Source organism: Schistocerca cancellata, chromosome 12 (assembly GCF_023864275.1).
Source record: "Schistocerca cancellata isolate TAMUIC-IGC-003103 chromosome 12, iqSchCanc2.1, whole genome shotgun sequence".
NCBI classification, from domain to species: domain Eukaryota; kingdom Metazoa; phylum Arthropoda; class Insecta; order Orthoptera; family Acrididae; genus Schistocerca; species Schistocerca cancellata.
In genome coordinates, this window is record NC_064637.1 from 44,023,341 (window position 1) to 44,037,524 (window position 14,184).

Genomic DNA, 14,184 nt, shown 5'->3' on the forward strand with positions numbered 1-14,184 from the left:
TATTTATACAGTTACTGTCAGGGGTGCGAAATGTTGAAACTTTTAAAGCTTTTTAAATAAAACAAACTTTCCAGAATGAAATTTTCACTCTGTAGCGTAGTGCGCGCTGGTATGAAATTTCTTGGCAGATTAAAACTGTGTGCAGGACCACGACTCGAACTCAGGACCTTCCCTTTTCGCAGGCAATTGCTCTACCACCTCAGATACTCAAGCACGACTCATGACCCACCATCACAGCATGTACCTGTGAAAAGCAAAGGTCCCGAGTTCGAGTCTCGATCCGGGGCATAGCTTTTATTTTGTCAGGAAATTCCAAAATAAACTTTGTTATTATAGTCACCATGGCGACGACTGAGTGATGTGGCACAGTGGTTAGCACACTGGACTCGCATTTGGGAGGACGACTGTTCAAACCGACGTCCGGACACCCTGATTTAGGTTTTCCGTGATTTTCCTAAATTGCTTCACGCAAATGGCAGGATGGTTCCTATGAAAGCGCGCAGTGACTTCCTTCCCCATCTTTCTCTAGTGTGACGGTGCCTATGACCTCGCTGTTTGGTCCCCTCCCCCAAATCAGCAATGGCGACAAATACATTCCTGCCAACGGGAGACCAGTTAGTTGATATCGTTATTGTGGAATGTTTCACATCATTGATGGAGCAACAATCTCACCTCTGCTTGCATCACGTTATCACTATCACATTGAAATACAGGGTGTCCGCAATGGGACTCCAACTTTTGAAGTCATAAAGTCTGAGGAGAAACACAATTTATTGACGAACAAATGCAGGGAAATCATACAGAAGCTCATCAACTTTTCGTACACAGGTGGACGGTTCAGTACACTTGAACATGGGCGCCACAGGTAGCGCGAAGAATATCAAGTCTATACTCGATTTCGTGCCATGTGTTGTGGAGCATCTGTTCTGTGACAGAGTTGATAACAATTCGGATACGCTGTTTCAAGTCTTGCAGGTCCTTTACTAGTGCAGCGTATACCTGGTCTTTCGCATAACCCCACAAGAAAAAATCGAGGGGGGGTTATTTTGGGCGAACGTGGTGGCCAAGGAATTGGACCTTTACGGCCCATCCATTGTTGCGGGAATGTGTCGTTTAAAAATTTTCGGACATCGGGGCTCCAATGGAGTCGTGCACCGTCCTGTTGAAACATCACATTTGGCTGCAGGTCTGTTATCTGTGGCACGGCAAATTGTTCCAACATGTCCAGGTAGATTGCTCCATCCGCAGCCGGCTCCTGAAAGAAAAACGGCACAACAATGCGATTTATCATCAAACCGCACCACACGTTAACTTTTGGACTGTCGCGCATGTGTTCCCTAGGTGCATGTGGATTTTCGGACCCCCAGATTCGCACATTGTGACGATTGACAGCCCCTGACACCTGAAAGGTTGCCTCGTCAGTAAACGTCACACGTGATAAAAATGTCTCGTCCGCGGCAGTGCTATCTAACGTGACACGTGCAAATTCTTCTCGCTTTGGTCAATCATCAGGCTTGATTTCTTGCACAACCTGCACTTTATATGCGTACAAAATAATCGCTGATGATGACGCACTTTGTGCACTGTTGAACGTTTCATACGAAGTTCTCGTGCTGCCAGTCACACTGACTTCTGTGGACGTTGTTCGAATGACCGCCGCACATGTTCCACACAATGATCGCTGATCCCAGGCTTACCACCACCATGCTCTTTCGCAACACTCCCGGGAGCCAAAAACTGATCACACCACTTCTTTATAGTCTCGAACGACGGGGGCGCTTTGTTGGAAACTCGACGAAAGTTTCTTTGCACCTGGGTCGCCGATTTTGTCTCTGCATACCACCAGACCACTTGTGCACACTCCTTCATATCCTCCATTTTGCTAAAACAATTGATTGCAGCTCCACTATGGCCACTTGGCGTATCAAATTTGCTCACCTCAAACTTGTTGAGCTGCTCTGTCTTTATTTTTGGAAACAGACGAAAATCGGTTGTGGCCAAGTTGGGACTGTATGGAGGATGATAGATGTGTAGGCGCCCCGGTGGTCCCGGTTGTCTGTGGTGGACTGGAAGCCGAGCGGTGCCCACTCCAGTTGACAGGATGCTAGGAAATGACTGTGGACGCGGCAGAAACGCCAAAGAAACGTTATTAATTCATAACACCTTTATTCCTGCCGAGTACAATGTGACTTGGTGATATCAATGACCTTCCCCGAGTCCTCGCTGACTCAGAGCAATGACACCAGCTCCTGGCTGCACCAGTCTTGCTAGCGCAGCGCCGCGTGCTGTGATGTAGCGATGGAATGCCCTTACTTTGGCCGCACATGGGTGGCGGTTCCCGGCTGGCTGGCCGCTCGACAGCGGACAGCAGGCTGCTGCGCGTTGGAAGCTCCGGGTTGGAGTCCCGGCGCTGTCGGCACAAAAAGCGTTCTCGTAGTGCGGAGTGTACTCTATCCCACCCCATCTTCTTCCCTACTCCTCCTGGTGGCTCGTCCGCGGAGGACGGGTGGAACGGGCTGCAATCCCCCAGCGTCATCAGCTCAACCGGTTGTGATGGTGGATGCACAGGGCCTAGGCCCCGCACGAACTCGACGACGGCTCACTGATGTGGTCAGCATTGGTGGCCAGCGAGTCTGCCGCAATGTCTGCTAATCCTGGGTTGATGATTGACAGCGGCAGCAGAGAGGACCAGAGCTGGTATTGTCCCCTCACACCTGCTGCTGGATGGGCCGCCCTTACGAGGTGCATTCAAGTTCTAACGCCTCCGATTTTTTTTCTAATTAACTACTCACCCGAAATCGATGAAACTGGCGTTACTTCTCGACGTAATCGCCCTGCAGATGTACACATTTTTAACAACGCTGACGCCATGATTCCATGGCACCGGCGAAGGCTTCTTTAGGAGTCTGTTTTTACCACTGGAAAATCGCTGAGGCAATAGCAGCACGGCTGGTGAATGTGCGGCCACGGAGAGTGTCTTTCGTTGTTGGAAAAAGCCAAAAGTCACTAGGAGCCAGGTCAGGTGAGTAGAGAGCATGAGGAGTCACTTCAAAGTTGTTATCACGAAGAAACTGTTGCGTAACGTTAGCTTGATGTGCGGGTGCGTTGTCTTGGTGAAACAGCACATGCGCAGCCCTTCCCGGACGTTTTTGTTGCAGTACAGGAAGGAATTTGTTCTTCAAAACATTTTCGTAGGATGCAACTGTTACCGTAGTGCCCTTTGGAACGCCCTCGCTGTCCCAGAACATGGACACCATCATTTTTTCAGCACTGGCGGTTACCCGACATTTTTTTGGTGGCGGTGAATCTGTGTGCTTCCAATGAGCTGACTGGCGCTTTGTTTCTGGATTGAAAAGTGGCATCCACGTCTCATCCATTGTCACAACCGACGAAAAGAAAGTCCCATTTATGCTGTCGTTGCGCGTCAGCATTGCTTGGCAACATGCCTCACGGGCAGCCATGTGGTCATCCGTCAGCATTCGTGGCACCCACCTGGATGACTCTTTTCGCATTTTCAGGTCGTCATGCAGGATTGTGTGCACAGAACCCACAGAAATGCCAACTCTGGAGGCGATCTGTTCAACAGTCATTCGGCGATCCCCCAAAACAATTCTCTCCACTGTCTCGATCGTGTCATCAGACAGGCTTGTGCGAGCCCGAGGTTGTTTCGGTTTGTTGTCACACGATGTTCTACCTTCATTGAACTGTCGCACCCACGAACGCACTTTCGACACATCTGTAACTCCATCACCACATGTCTCCTTCAACTGTCGATGAATTTCAATTGGTTTCACACCACGCAAATTCAGAAAACGAATGATTGCATGCTGTTCAAGTAAGGAAAACGTCGCCATTTTAAGTATTTAAAACGGTTCTCATTCTCGCCGCTGGCGGTAAAATTCCATCTGCCGTACGGTGCTGCCATCTCTGGGACGTATTGACAATGAACGCGGCCTCATTTTAAAACAATTCGCTTGTTTCTATCTCTTTCCAGTCCAGAGAAAAAAAATCAGAGGCCTTAGAACTTGAATGCACTTCGTACTGCAACATCTCCTTAATAAAGATTAACATGTCGATCACCGAGCAGAGTGCTATGCAGCGACCCAGTACACATCTAACTGCAAGTCTAACTGCGAGTGCCTTGTTGCCATCAAAGCTGGCGTATTTAAAGGAAGCACGAGCGACATCCTGACGTCATGCTCGTTTGTATTGAACGCGTTCGTTCCACTTATACTGCTGGTCTATCTGTTGTACTTGCCCCTTAGGTATTCTTGCGACAGAGTTGTGTGTTGTTATGGCAGACTTACGCGAAGTTATGAAATGCAGTTCACTTGACACTATACCTCTGTCTTGCACTCTACAAAAGTCTCCGTCTAACACAAACCCACGTTCTAAGCAATTCTCTCTCGCCTGTTGTGTGTAACCTGGCCATTGCCCCTGCGTGACGACACATTCCGATACATGTGCAATCCTCTTACCTCTTGGCTACCCTACTGCCTCTGTCTCTTGGCATAGGCAACGAAAATTTGACAATATTCCACGTTTCCAACTCTTTACTATTTCGCGACACTACAGATGATAGTGAACCCAAAGCATCGGATTGCTGCAGATGTCACAGTACATGCACGTGGTCTCACATTGTCATGCTGAAGGACAGGGTGCTCCATGTGTGGACGGACTTTTAAAATTCGTGATTCCTGTTTGAGGGTCCCAGGATAGCGTGCAGACTTTATGTTGGTGCCTTTAACCATTAAATGCAAATGCTCCACACCTCGAACATTTCAGAACACTGTAAGCATGATATTGAGGGCATGATCTTGAACTTATTTTGGCGTTGGTGATCCTTTGTGTTGGAACTCCATTGATGTTCTCGCGTTTCTGGGGTCAAAATTGTGAACCCGGCTTTCATCTACATCTACATCCATACGCCACAAGCCAACTGACGGTGCGTGGCGGACGGTACTTTGAGTACCTCTATCGGTTGTTCCTTCTATTCCAGTCTTGTACTGTTCGTGGAAAGAAGGATTGTCGGTATGCCTCTGTGTGGGCTCTAATCTCTCTGATTTTATCTTCGTGGTCTCTTCGCGAGATATACGTAGGAGGGAGCAATATACTGCTTGACTTTTCGGTGAAGGTATGTTCTCGAAACTTTAACAAAAGCCAGTACCGAGCTACTGAGCGACTCTCCTGCAGAGTCTTCCACTGGAGTTTATCTATCATCTCCGTAACGCTTTCGCGATTACTAAATGATCCTGTAACGAAGCGCGCTGCTCTCCGTTAGATCTTCTCTATATCTTCTCTATATCTTCTATCAACCCTATATGGTACGGATCTCACACTGGTGAGCAGTATTCAAGCAGTGGGCGAACAAGTGTACTGTAACCTACTTCCTTTGTTTTTGGGTTGCATTTCCTTAGGATTCTTCCAATGAATCTCAGTCTGGCATCTGCTTTAGCGACGATCAACTTTGTATGATCATTTCATTTTAAAACACTCCTAATGCCTACTCCCAGATAATTCATGGAATTAACTGCTTCCAGTTGCTGACCTACTATATTGTAGCTAAATGATAAAGGATCTTTCTTTCTATGTATTCACAGCACATTACACTTGTTTACATCGAGATTCAATTGCCATTCCCTGCACCATGCGTCAATTCGTTGCAGATCCTCCTGCATTTCAGTACAATTTTCCATTGTTACGACCTCTCGATATACCACAGCATCGTCCGCAAAAAGCCTCAGTGAACTTCCGATGTTATCCACATGGTCATTTATGTATATTGTGAATAGCAATGGTCCTACAACCCTTTCCTGCGGCACACCTGAAATCACTCTTACTTCGGAAGACTTCTCTCCATTGAGAATGACATGCTGCGTTCTGTTATCTAGGAACTCTTCAATCCAATCACACAATTGGTCTGATAGTCCTTATGTTCTTACTTTGTTCATTAAACGACTGTGGGGAACTGTCTAAAATGCCTTGCGGAAGTCAAGAAACACGGCATCTACCTGGGAACCCGTGTCTATGGCCCTCTGAGTCTCGTGGACGAATGGTTCGAGCTGGGTTTCATACGATCGTCTTCTTCAAAACCCATGCTGATTCCTACAGAGTAGATTTCTAGTCTCCAGAAAAGTCATTATACTCGAAGATAATACGTGTTCCAAAATTCTACAACTGATCGACATTAGAGATATAGGTATATAGTTCTGTTCGACGTCCCTTCTTGAAAACGAGTATGAGCTGTGCCCTTTTCCAATCCTTTGGAATGCTACGCTCTTCTAGAGACCTACGGTACACCGCTGCAAGAAGGGGGGCAAGTTCTTTCGCATACTCTGCGTGAAATCGAACTGGTATCCCATCAGGTCCAGCGGCCTTTCCTCTTTTGAGCAATTTTAATTGTTTCTCTAACCCTCTGTCATCTATTTTGATATCTACCATTTTGTCATCTGTGCGACAATCTAGAGAGGGGACTACAGTGCAGTCTTTCTCTGTGAAACAGCTTTGGAAAAAGACATTTAGTATTTCAGTCTTTAGTCTGTCATCCTCTGTCATCAGCTGTCACAATGTTAAGGAACCGATCATCTTTATACTCTAAACGCAAAAGAAATTGTTGACAGATTTCCAATATCCTCTGTTTCATGTCGGGAGTGAGGATTCGAGGCGCCCACAGTGCACACAGTTTTCTGTTCTGCAGTGATAATGTTATCTGATGATTTTTTTTCCAATGAGTTCATGAACTGGATCCAATGAGTCTCATCGGTTCCCGTACGTGATTGCCATTCCGAGCTCTGTCACAAATGTTGAGGTCAGCACCACCGCTTCCTTCAATATGAGCACAAACAACCAAATATCGCACATTGCTGATGTCAGTACAATTATCACCGTGCAAAGCTTTCATCCTTCAGTTGGAGGCACATTTCCTGTGGTCAGAAACTACAGAGTGGTGCACGAAAGGTGTTACCATTTTGTTTTTGAATATAAACTTTATTGTCAATACAATCTGAAAGGAACATATACTACAATGAAGAGCCATCCATGGAGATTTGTTCTAACTCAGCACATGCTCAATATGTCCACCATTTCGTTTCCTAACTTCTTTCAAATGAACACTGAAGTTAGTTATTACCCTACAGCACATGTCTTCCGTAATTTCACTGCAAGTTTGAAGAATAAGTCTTCTGAGCTCCATTAAATCACGTGGACGTTTCGGGAAATTTTTTTTCCTTTAGGTACCCCCAAAGAAAAACGTCACATGGATTGAGGTCTGGACTATTGGGGGGCCCATTTTGTCCGTCATTGAAGCGACCTGGAAACCCGAGTGAAATGATCCGCATGTCGAAATGCTCGTGTGAAAACTCCAACACAGTGATTGCAGTATGTGACCTTGCTCCATGTTCCTTGAACCACTGCGTGTTGAAGGGCAAGGCAGTAGCAAGAAGCTGTGGAATGAAGCTATTGCGAAGCATGCTCAAATAATGCTTGCTGTTCACAGTTTCTTCAAAGAGAAATGGTCCAATAAGTCTATGACTGGAAATTGCTGCCCACGCAGTAATCCTTGGAGCATAATGTTGTCGTTAATGAAGCACTTGTGGGTTTTCAGTGGCCCAAAAGCGTACATTTTGTTTGTTAACCACCCGTTTAAATGAAAATGCGCCTCGTCTGAAAACCAAACGTTGTTGAGTGTTTCTTCCCTATTCTCCGCCCACTGAGCAAGTAGTAGTCTCTGCTGCTTGTGTTCTTCAGTGAGCTTCTGTGCACAGGCTATCTTGTATGGGTACATATGGAGGTCACTTTTAAGAATGCATTGAATGGAGCGTCTGGATAGTCCCAGTTGCACTGCTGCCATTCTACACGATTTCCCGGAACTTCTCTGTACAGCAACTCACACCGCTTCCATATTCTCTGGCGAACAGACAGGCTTAAGCCGAGATCGCTTCGCTTCCAATACTGTTCCTTCCTGCACAAATTTGTCGTACAACCTGTGGATGGTCTTCTTGCAAGGGACCCATCGTGTGTTAAACTGCTGTCGAAAACGCCTCTGAGTCACAACAAGGCTTTTCGTTTAATGAAAAAGTAACACAATTGCCGATCGTTGCTGTGTCGTCAGTCTTCCATTGTCAGCCATTGCTGCTTACTAGTCTCCTAGCGGCAGTATAGTGAATTACACGCCATTTCGTAACTCATTTGTTTTCCCAAGCTCAGCTGTTACTGCTGTAGAGATCCCAGCGGGATATCTAATGTGCGTCGTAAATTGTGAAAGAAACAATTGGTAACACATTTCGTGCGCCACCCTGCAGATTACAGCACGGTGCTTTCCGCGCACCAACGTACTTACGTTACACACCACCATGTTACACACCAAAAGGCACTGGTGCTGGTTCTCGCAGTGTGGCTTCAGTTGCCAGAGACTGTGTGTGTGTGTGTGTGTGTGTGTGTTTTTTGACGAAAGCCTTGCTGGCTGGAAGCTTATTTGTGACACTTTTTTTGTTGTGCCTGTCAGCTACTCCACATCTCCGCTATATAGTGAGTGGCAACTATCCCTTTCATAATATTGTTACATTCCATCCTGGATTTTCCATTTTTTCATTAACTCATTTTTAAAGTGATTAAATGTGCGAAGCGCTTTTAAACATGATAGCTTGATTCTCAAAGAATCAGTAGTGGAGAGAGAGAGAGATTATTGCTCGTCCTTAACTCGCTCACCTTTCGCATTGGCAGTGCAATCCAGGTGCCAAAGTGACTCAGTGAAGAACACTTGCATGAGCATCTATCAGCAGCTGCTGGACTGTAATGCTTATGAGGATGAAATGTTTTTAAAGTAGATCATCTATGGGGATAAAAAAAATGGAGTCATTAAACCAGGGAGCAAACACTAGAACCTGGAATGGGAATGCCCCAGATCTCGAACCACAATGAAATTACAGGCTGAACTCTCCTGGGAAGTGTGATTGTCAGGGTGCAAATGTGGCTATTCCATAATATTGCCTGGAAAAGAGTCAGTGCGATATCCTTTGCAACGACATGAAGCTTGCAATTGGAAACTAATGCCAAGGCCTAATGTCAAACGGCAGCCTTTTCTTGCATGACAACATGTGTTTGCATAAGGCCATCCAGATCATTCAAATTCTTCAGAATGTGCATCCCGCTACAGTTGCCTCAGCCCATGGATTTCGATTTATGAGGGGACACTGAAAGAAACCAGAATAACATTGCCAAGTGCAGAGCTTGTCTAGTACGCATTTATGCCGCTAGGCATGTGTAGCGCAACTCATCGCCAGTTCTGTGCCGCCTGTGTTGTCAACCTGTCTCGTTCTGTCCATATGCACAGTAGTTGTTTTTGCCAACGCTGGTTTGTCCTTGTTTCATTTTGTATGATGGCAAATTTAAGTGAACAACATGTAGCTGTGGTATTTTGTTTTCTATTGAGTAAGAATGTTGCTTGAACTGTTTTAATGTTGAAAACATCTTAGCAAGATGACACTATAGGAAAAACTCAAGTACAGGGTGAAAAGTATTTAAACCGGCAAACTCTGTGAGGTTGTAGGGGACATCAAAACAAATATTTTTCCCTAATGTCATTTTTTCCTATGAGGATTATTTAAATCGGTGGAGGCCGTATCACAGTTGTTAGAAGCCGTATTACACTCTTCAGTTGTAGGCAACTGCTGTACACCAGTGTAGTAGTGCATTGTCTCTTTTTACTAATGGAGTGATACACCTGGAGTGAGTACACTGATATGGTTGGTGCGTACTACGTAGCACACCACAACGGACGAGTTGCACAGCGGGTTTATCAGCAACAATATCCTAATTGCCGTATCCCGCATCATACGACCTTTGATGCTATGTACCAACGTCTGAGTGAGACCGGGTCATTTAGCAGATTACCTGGACAGGGACGCCGTCATACGGTAATAACGCTGCAATTCGAGGAAGCTATCTTGCAGCATGTGGAGTGGGATCCTTCAGTCAGCACACGTACAATTACACATAACATGGGGACGAATCAGATGAATGTAAGAACTGTCCTTCGAGACCAGTTGTTACATCCATTTCACGTACAGTGTGTCCACAACCTGGAACCAGTTGATTATCCACCCAGAGCACAGTGTTCGCAGTGGTACCTGGAACAGTGTGAAACGCATCCTACATTTCCGTCCTCTTGTGTTGTTTACCGATGAAGCAATGTTCGAGCTTGATGTAGTCTTCAACGTGCACAATTCGCTTGTTTGGAGTGAGGATAACCCACATGCCACAGTTACTAGCACTCACCAGTGCGGTTCTTTGTTAATTTGTGGGTCGGTGTTGTTGGGGACTGTTTAATTTGGCCGGACCTGCTACCTAGGCCATTAAATGGCAGACAATATTACAGTTTTCTCGCCAGAGCATTGCCAGAATTGCCGGAAGATGTCTCGCTCCCTACAAGACAACGAATGTGGTTCCAACATGACGGGGCGCTGGCAGATTTCAGTCGTCGTGTGCGTCGGTTCCTGGACCGATGGTTTCCAGAAACATGGATTGGCAGAGGTGGTCCTATACCATGGCCTGCTCAATCCCCAGATATGCCCCTCTGGACTTTTTTGTGTGGGGAGAGATGCACAACCTTGTTTACGCAACTCCTGTTGCATCAGAAGTGGATCTGGTTGCCTGGATAGTAGCAGCAGCAGGAACAATTCAGGATACTCCTAGGGTTTTTGCCTATGTCAGACAGAACATGATCCAACGGTGTAACCTTTGTTTTTGTGTCAATGGAGGAATTTTTGAAAATCTACTGTAACTGAAATTGGGTTGTGTTAATGTGTCGTCTCTTGGTCAAAAAAAAATTGAAAAGTGTTGGTTTAATTAATTTGCTGCCAGGGAAATCTTTCTCTACCAGTTTAAATACTTCTCATAGGAAGAAATGACATTAGGGAAAAATATTTGTTTTGATGTCCTCTACAACCTCCCAGAGTTTGTTGATTTAAATACTTTTCACCCTACATGAGTGGTTTGCTCGATTTAAAAATGGCGACCTGTTGATTGATGACAAACCTTGTTCTGGACATCCGTCAACTGCCCAAATCGATGGAAATATTGAAAAAATTGGAGAGCTTGCTGTGCTCACACGCCGCCAACAGACAGTTGATCAGCTTCAAAGATTAGTTGGTTATCTTGGAGCTTGGTTCAGCGAATTTTAATGGAAGGTTTGGGAATGAAAAGAGTCCCTGCCAAGTTTGATCCTCGGGTTCTTACTAACATTCAAAAGGATCATCGATTCGAAACATGTTATGCTTTGTAACAACAGCTTGAAACTGATACATATTTTCTGTCGAAGATCATTACAGGTGATGAGTCATAGTGTTGTTGTTACGCCACAGAAACAAAGTAACAGTGAAGCCAATGGGAAATGTTATCCAGAAAAATGTTGTCAAATCAAACATCAAAACAATGCTAATTTGTTTTCTGATGGCAAGGGTGTAGTTCATTAAGGATTTGTTCTCCCAGGTTAGACGGTCAGTCAAAACTTTTATTTGAAAGTTTTAAGAAGATTGCGCAACAGTGTTCATCAAAAAAGACCTGGTTTGTGACAGACAGGAGACTGGCTGTTCCACCACAACAACGCACCTGCACACACAGCCATCTCTGTCGGACAGTTTTTGGCTAAAAATGGCATCGTCCCGCTACCTCACGCACGTTACTCGCCTGACCTGGCTCCTTGCTACTTTTTCTTGTTTCTACACATGAAAAGGGGCACAAAAGAACAACGATTTGGCAACAATGAATAAGCCAAGAAAAAAAAATGAGGGAAGAGATATTTCTAAAGATGACCGCAACAAAAATGTTTCAAACAGTGGAACCACTGGTAGGATAAATGTATTAGTTGTGATGTGGAGAGTATTTTGAAGGGAATAAGATTGTTTTGTAAACAATTTGAAAATATGTAGCTTTTAAAAAATAATTCTGGTTTTCTTGAGTACCCCCTGATATTTGGCCCACTGAAGAATGGTTTAACATGCTATTGATTTACCGTCAGTGAAGAGATGAAGCTGCTCAATTGAAAAACTTTTTTCCTGAGAAGCAGGGTGTCATACGTTCAAAAATGATGTCGTAAATTTTGTAATGTTGTTACAAGTAAATTAGAAAAATGTTGTGCAGGTTTCTTCTTGACTTAACCACCTCGTATTAGCTGTTCAACAAATTTTCAACGTAATCACCTAGAAAAGTAGCAGGACATTAGTTTGCAGTTGAGAGTATGATTTGTAATGTGTCCTTTGTAAATTATGTTTCTGTGACCAGGTTACTGATACTTCTACCTGTTGTTTGTCATAGGAAGTGTTGCAGAAATGAAATGTGCCGAGTTGCCACTCCAGAACTGATAGGGTAAGTATAGAACACTGCTGCAGTCAGTGTCAGTAGGAGAGTAAATTCATACTTACATGGGTACGTAAGTGCATACTCAGAGGAGCCAAAACATTATGAACACTTGCTTAATAGCTTTGGAATGCAATACAGCAGTGATTTTTCTTAGGTATGGATTCAGTTTCCTCTGAAACGATAAAGTTGTTTTAACGTGTTATGATGATCACCTTATCTACTTCTTGTATGGCGGTAAATTTTATGAAATGACAAACAGAATGGCTGTGGATTCCACATTGTCTCCTGCAGTGGCCAACTTTTTTATGGAACATTTTGAGGAATGTGCATTAAATTCGGCTCCACTTTATCCATCTTCCTTTTATCGTTATGCTGTCGATACATTTATGGTCTGGCCACAAGACATAGAACCTCTTGAGCATTTCCTGAAACATATGAAGAGCATGAACCCAAACATCCAGTTCACCGTCGAGACAGAGAAAGAGGGAAGGCTGCTGTTTTTAGATGTTCTGGTACAACAAAAGTCGGATGGATATCTCAGCCACTCAGTGTTCTGCAAGCCAACACACACTAATTTATATATTGTAGTGTCCAGAGTTTTGCCATCCAGTCCAGAGGAGGGCAGCTTTAAATACACTGGTACATAATCATCTGAGGTATGAGTTCTGAAAGAAAGGCTATGTATCACATGATATGAAGTCAGCGTTTTGCAAGAAAAGGAAATGTGAAAGTGTTGAACATGCACATGATGAGCCACCAATTGCATTTCTTCCCTGCTGTGGCACTAAATCCAGTGAAATAGGCAGAGTCCTGGGAAGACAAGGTTCAGATCTATTTTCTGACCTCCTAAGAAGATAAAGCAGATGCTATGCTCTGTTAATGACGGTCTTGGATTCAGGATTCCTAGGATTTGCAACACCCCATGTGAGTGCTGAAGCAATTACATTGGTCAGTCCACCCGCACTGTTTTCAACCACTGTGCAGAACATCAACAACATTTTAAAACTCGAGAACTGGAGAAATCTGCAGTTACTGAGCACAGCCTCACAAACAAACATAAAATACTGTTTGATGAAACAAAAGTTTTGTCTCAGGCTCCGACGTACTTGGACTCTATAATTAGTAAGGTCTTAGAATTAAGAATGTGTGATAAAAACCTTCAACCATGATGGCGGATGTAATCTTAGAGATGCATGGAAGTGAGCTCTCAATGCAGAGAAGAGCCAGAGATATTCATCGTAATGTTTACACTATGGTGGGATCGATGGTGCCACCCATGCAGATGTTGACAGCATCTGCAATAGCATGACGCAATTACCGACCAATCAGAAGCAATCTTGGGCCTGTTTAAGGCCACCACAATAGCAGTTTCGACAGTCTGTTGTCCCTGATGATGATGATGATGATGATGATGATGATGATGATGATGGAGGAAGTCATTGAAAGCTCGAGGTTTTACACTGAATTTACACAGCAGGAAGCCTGAGAAAGTTTTACATAACGTTTGGTAGGTTTCCAGAGGTGTGAGGCACTATAGTGGCTAGTGGTTTGTGTTCCATTGGGTTCAGATCAGGCATTTTGGTGGCCAAAACATCAAGTTAAATACGGTATTATGCTGTTCATACCACTGTAGCACAATTATGGTCTTATAACACAGACAGTTTTCCTGCTGGAAAAGGTCATCACTATCGGGGAAGACACGAAACTTGTAGGAGTATACATGGTCCGCAATGGTGGTTTGATAATTTGGTGAATTGCTGTGAAAGAATGGAAATTTTCATTGAGCCTTCAAGGTTAGTAAGCCTGATTAGTCTGAAGATTTCATAA

General features: G+C 44.4%; 1 protein-coding gene across 2 annotated transcripts in view; it reads left to right on the plus strand.

The window, feature by feature from the left end:
- LOC126109669 (uncharacterized) overlaps positions 1-14,184 on the plus strand; it is a 359,871-nt gene that overhangs the window by 194,172 nt on the left and 151,515 nt on the right. The window contains exon 5 of one of the 2 annotated variants that reach the window (XM_049914719.1): positions 12,313-12,363. The exons of the other annotated variant lie outside the window; for it this stretch is intronic. Coding sequence (XP_049770676.1) covers positions 12,313-12,363 — 51 coding nt within the window. The remainder of the gene's footprint in view (positions 1-12,312; positions 12,364-14,184) is intronic. 2 annotated transcript variants of the gene reach the window in all.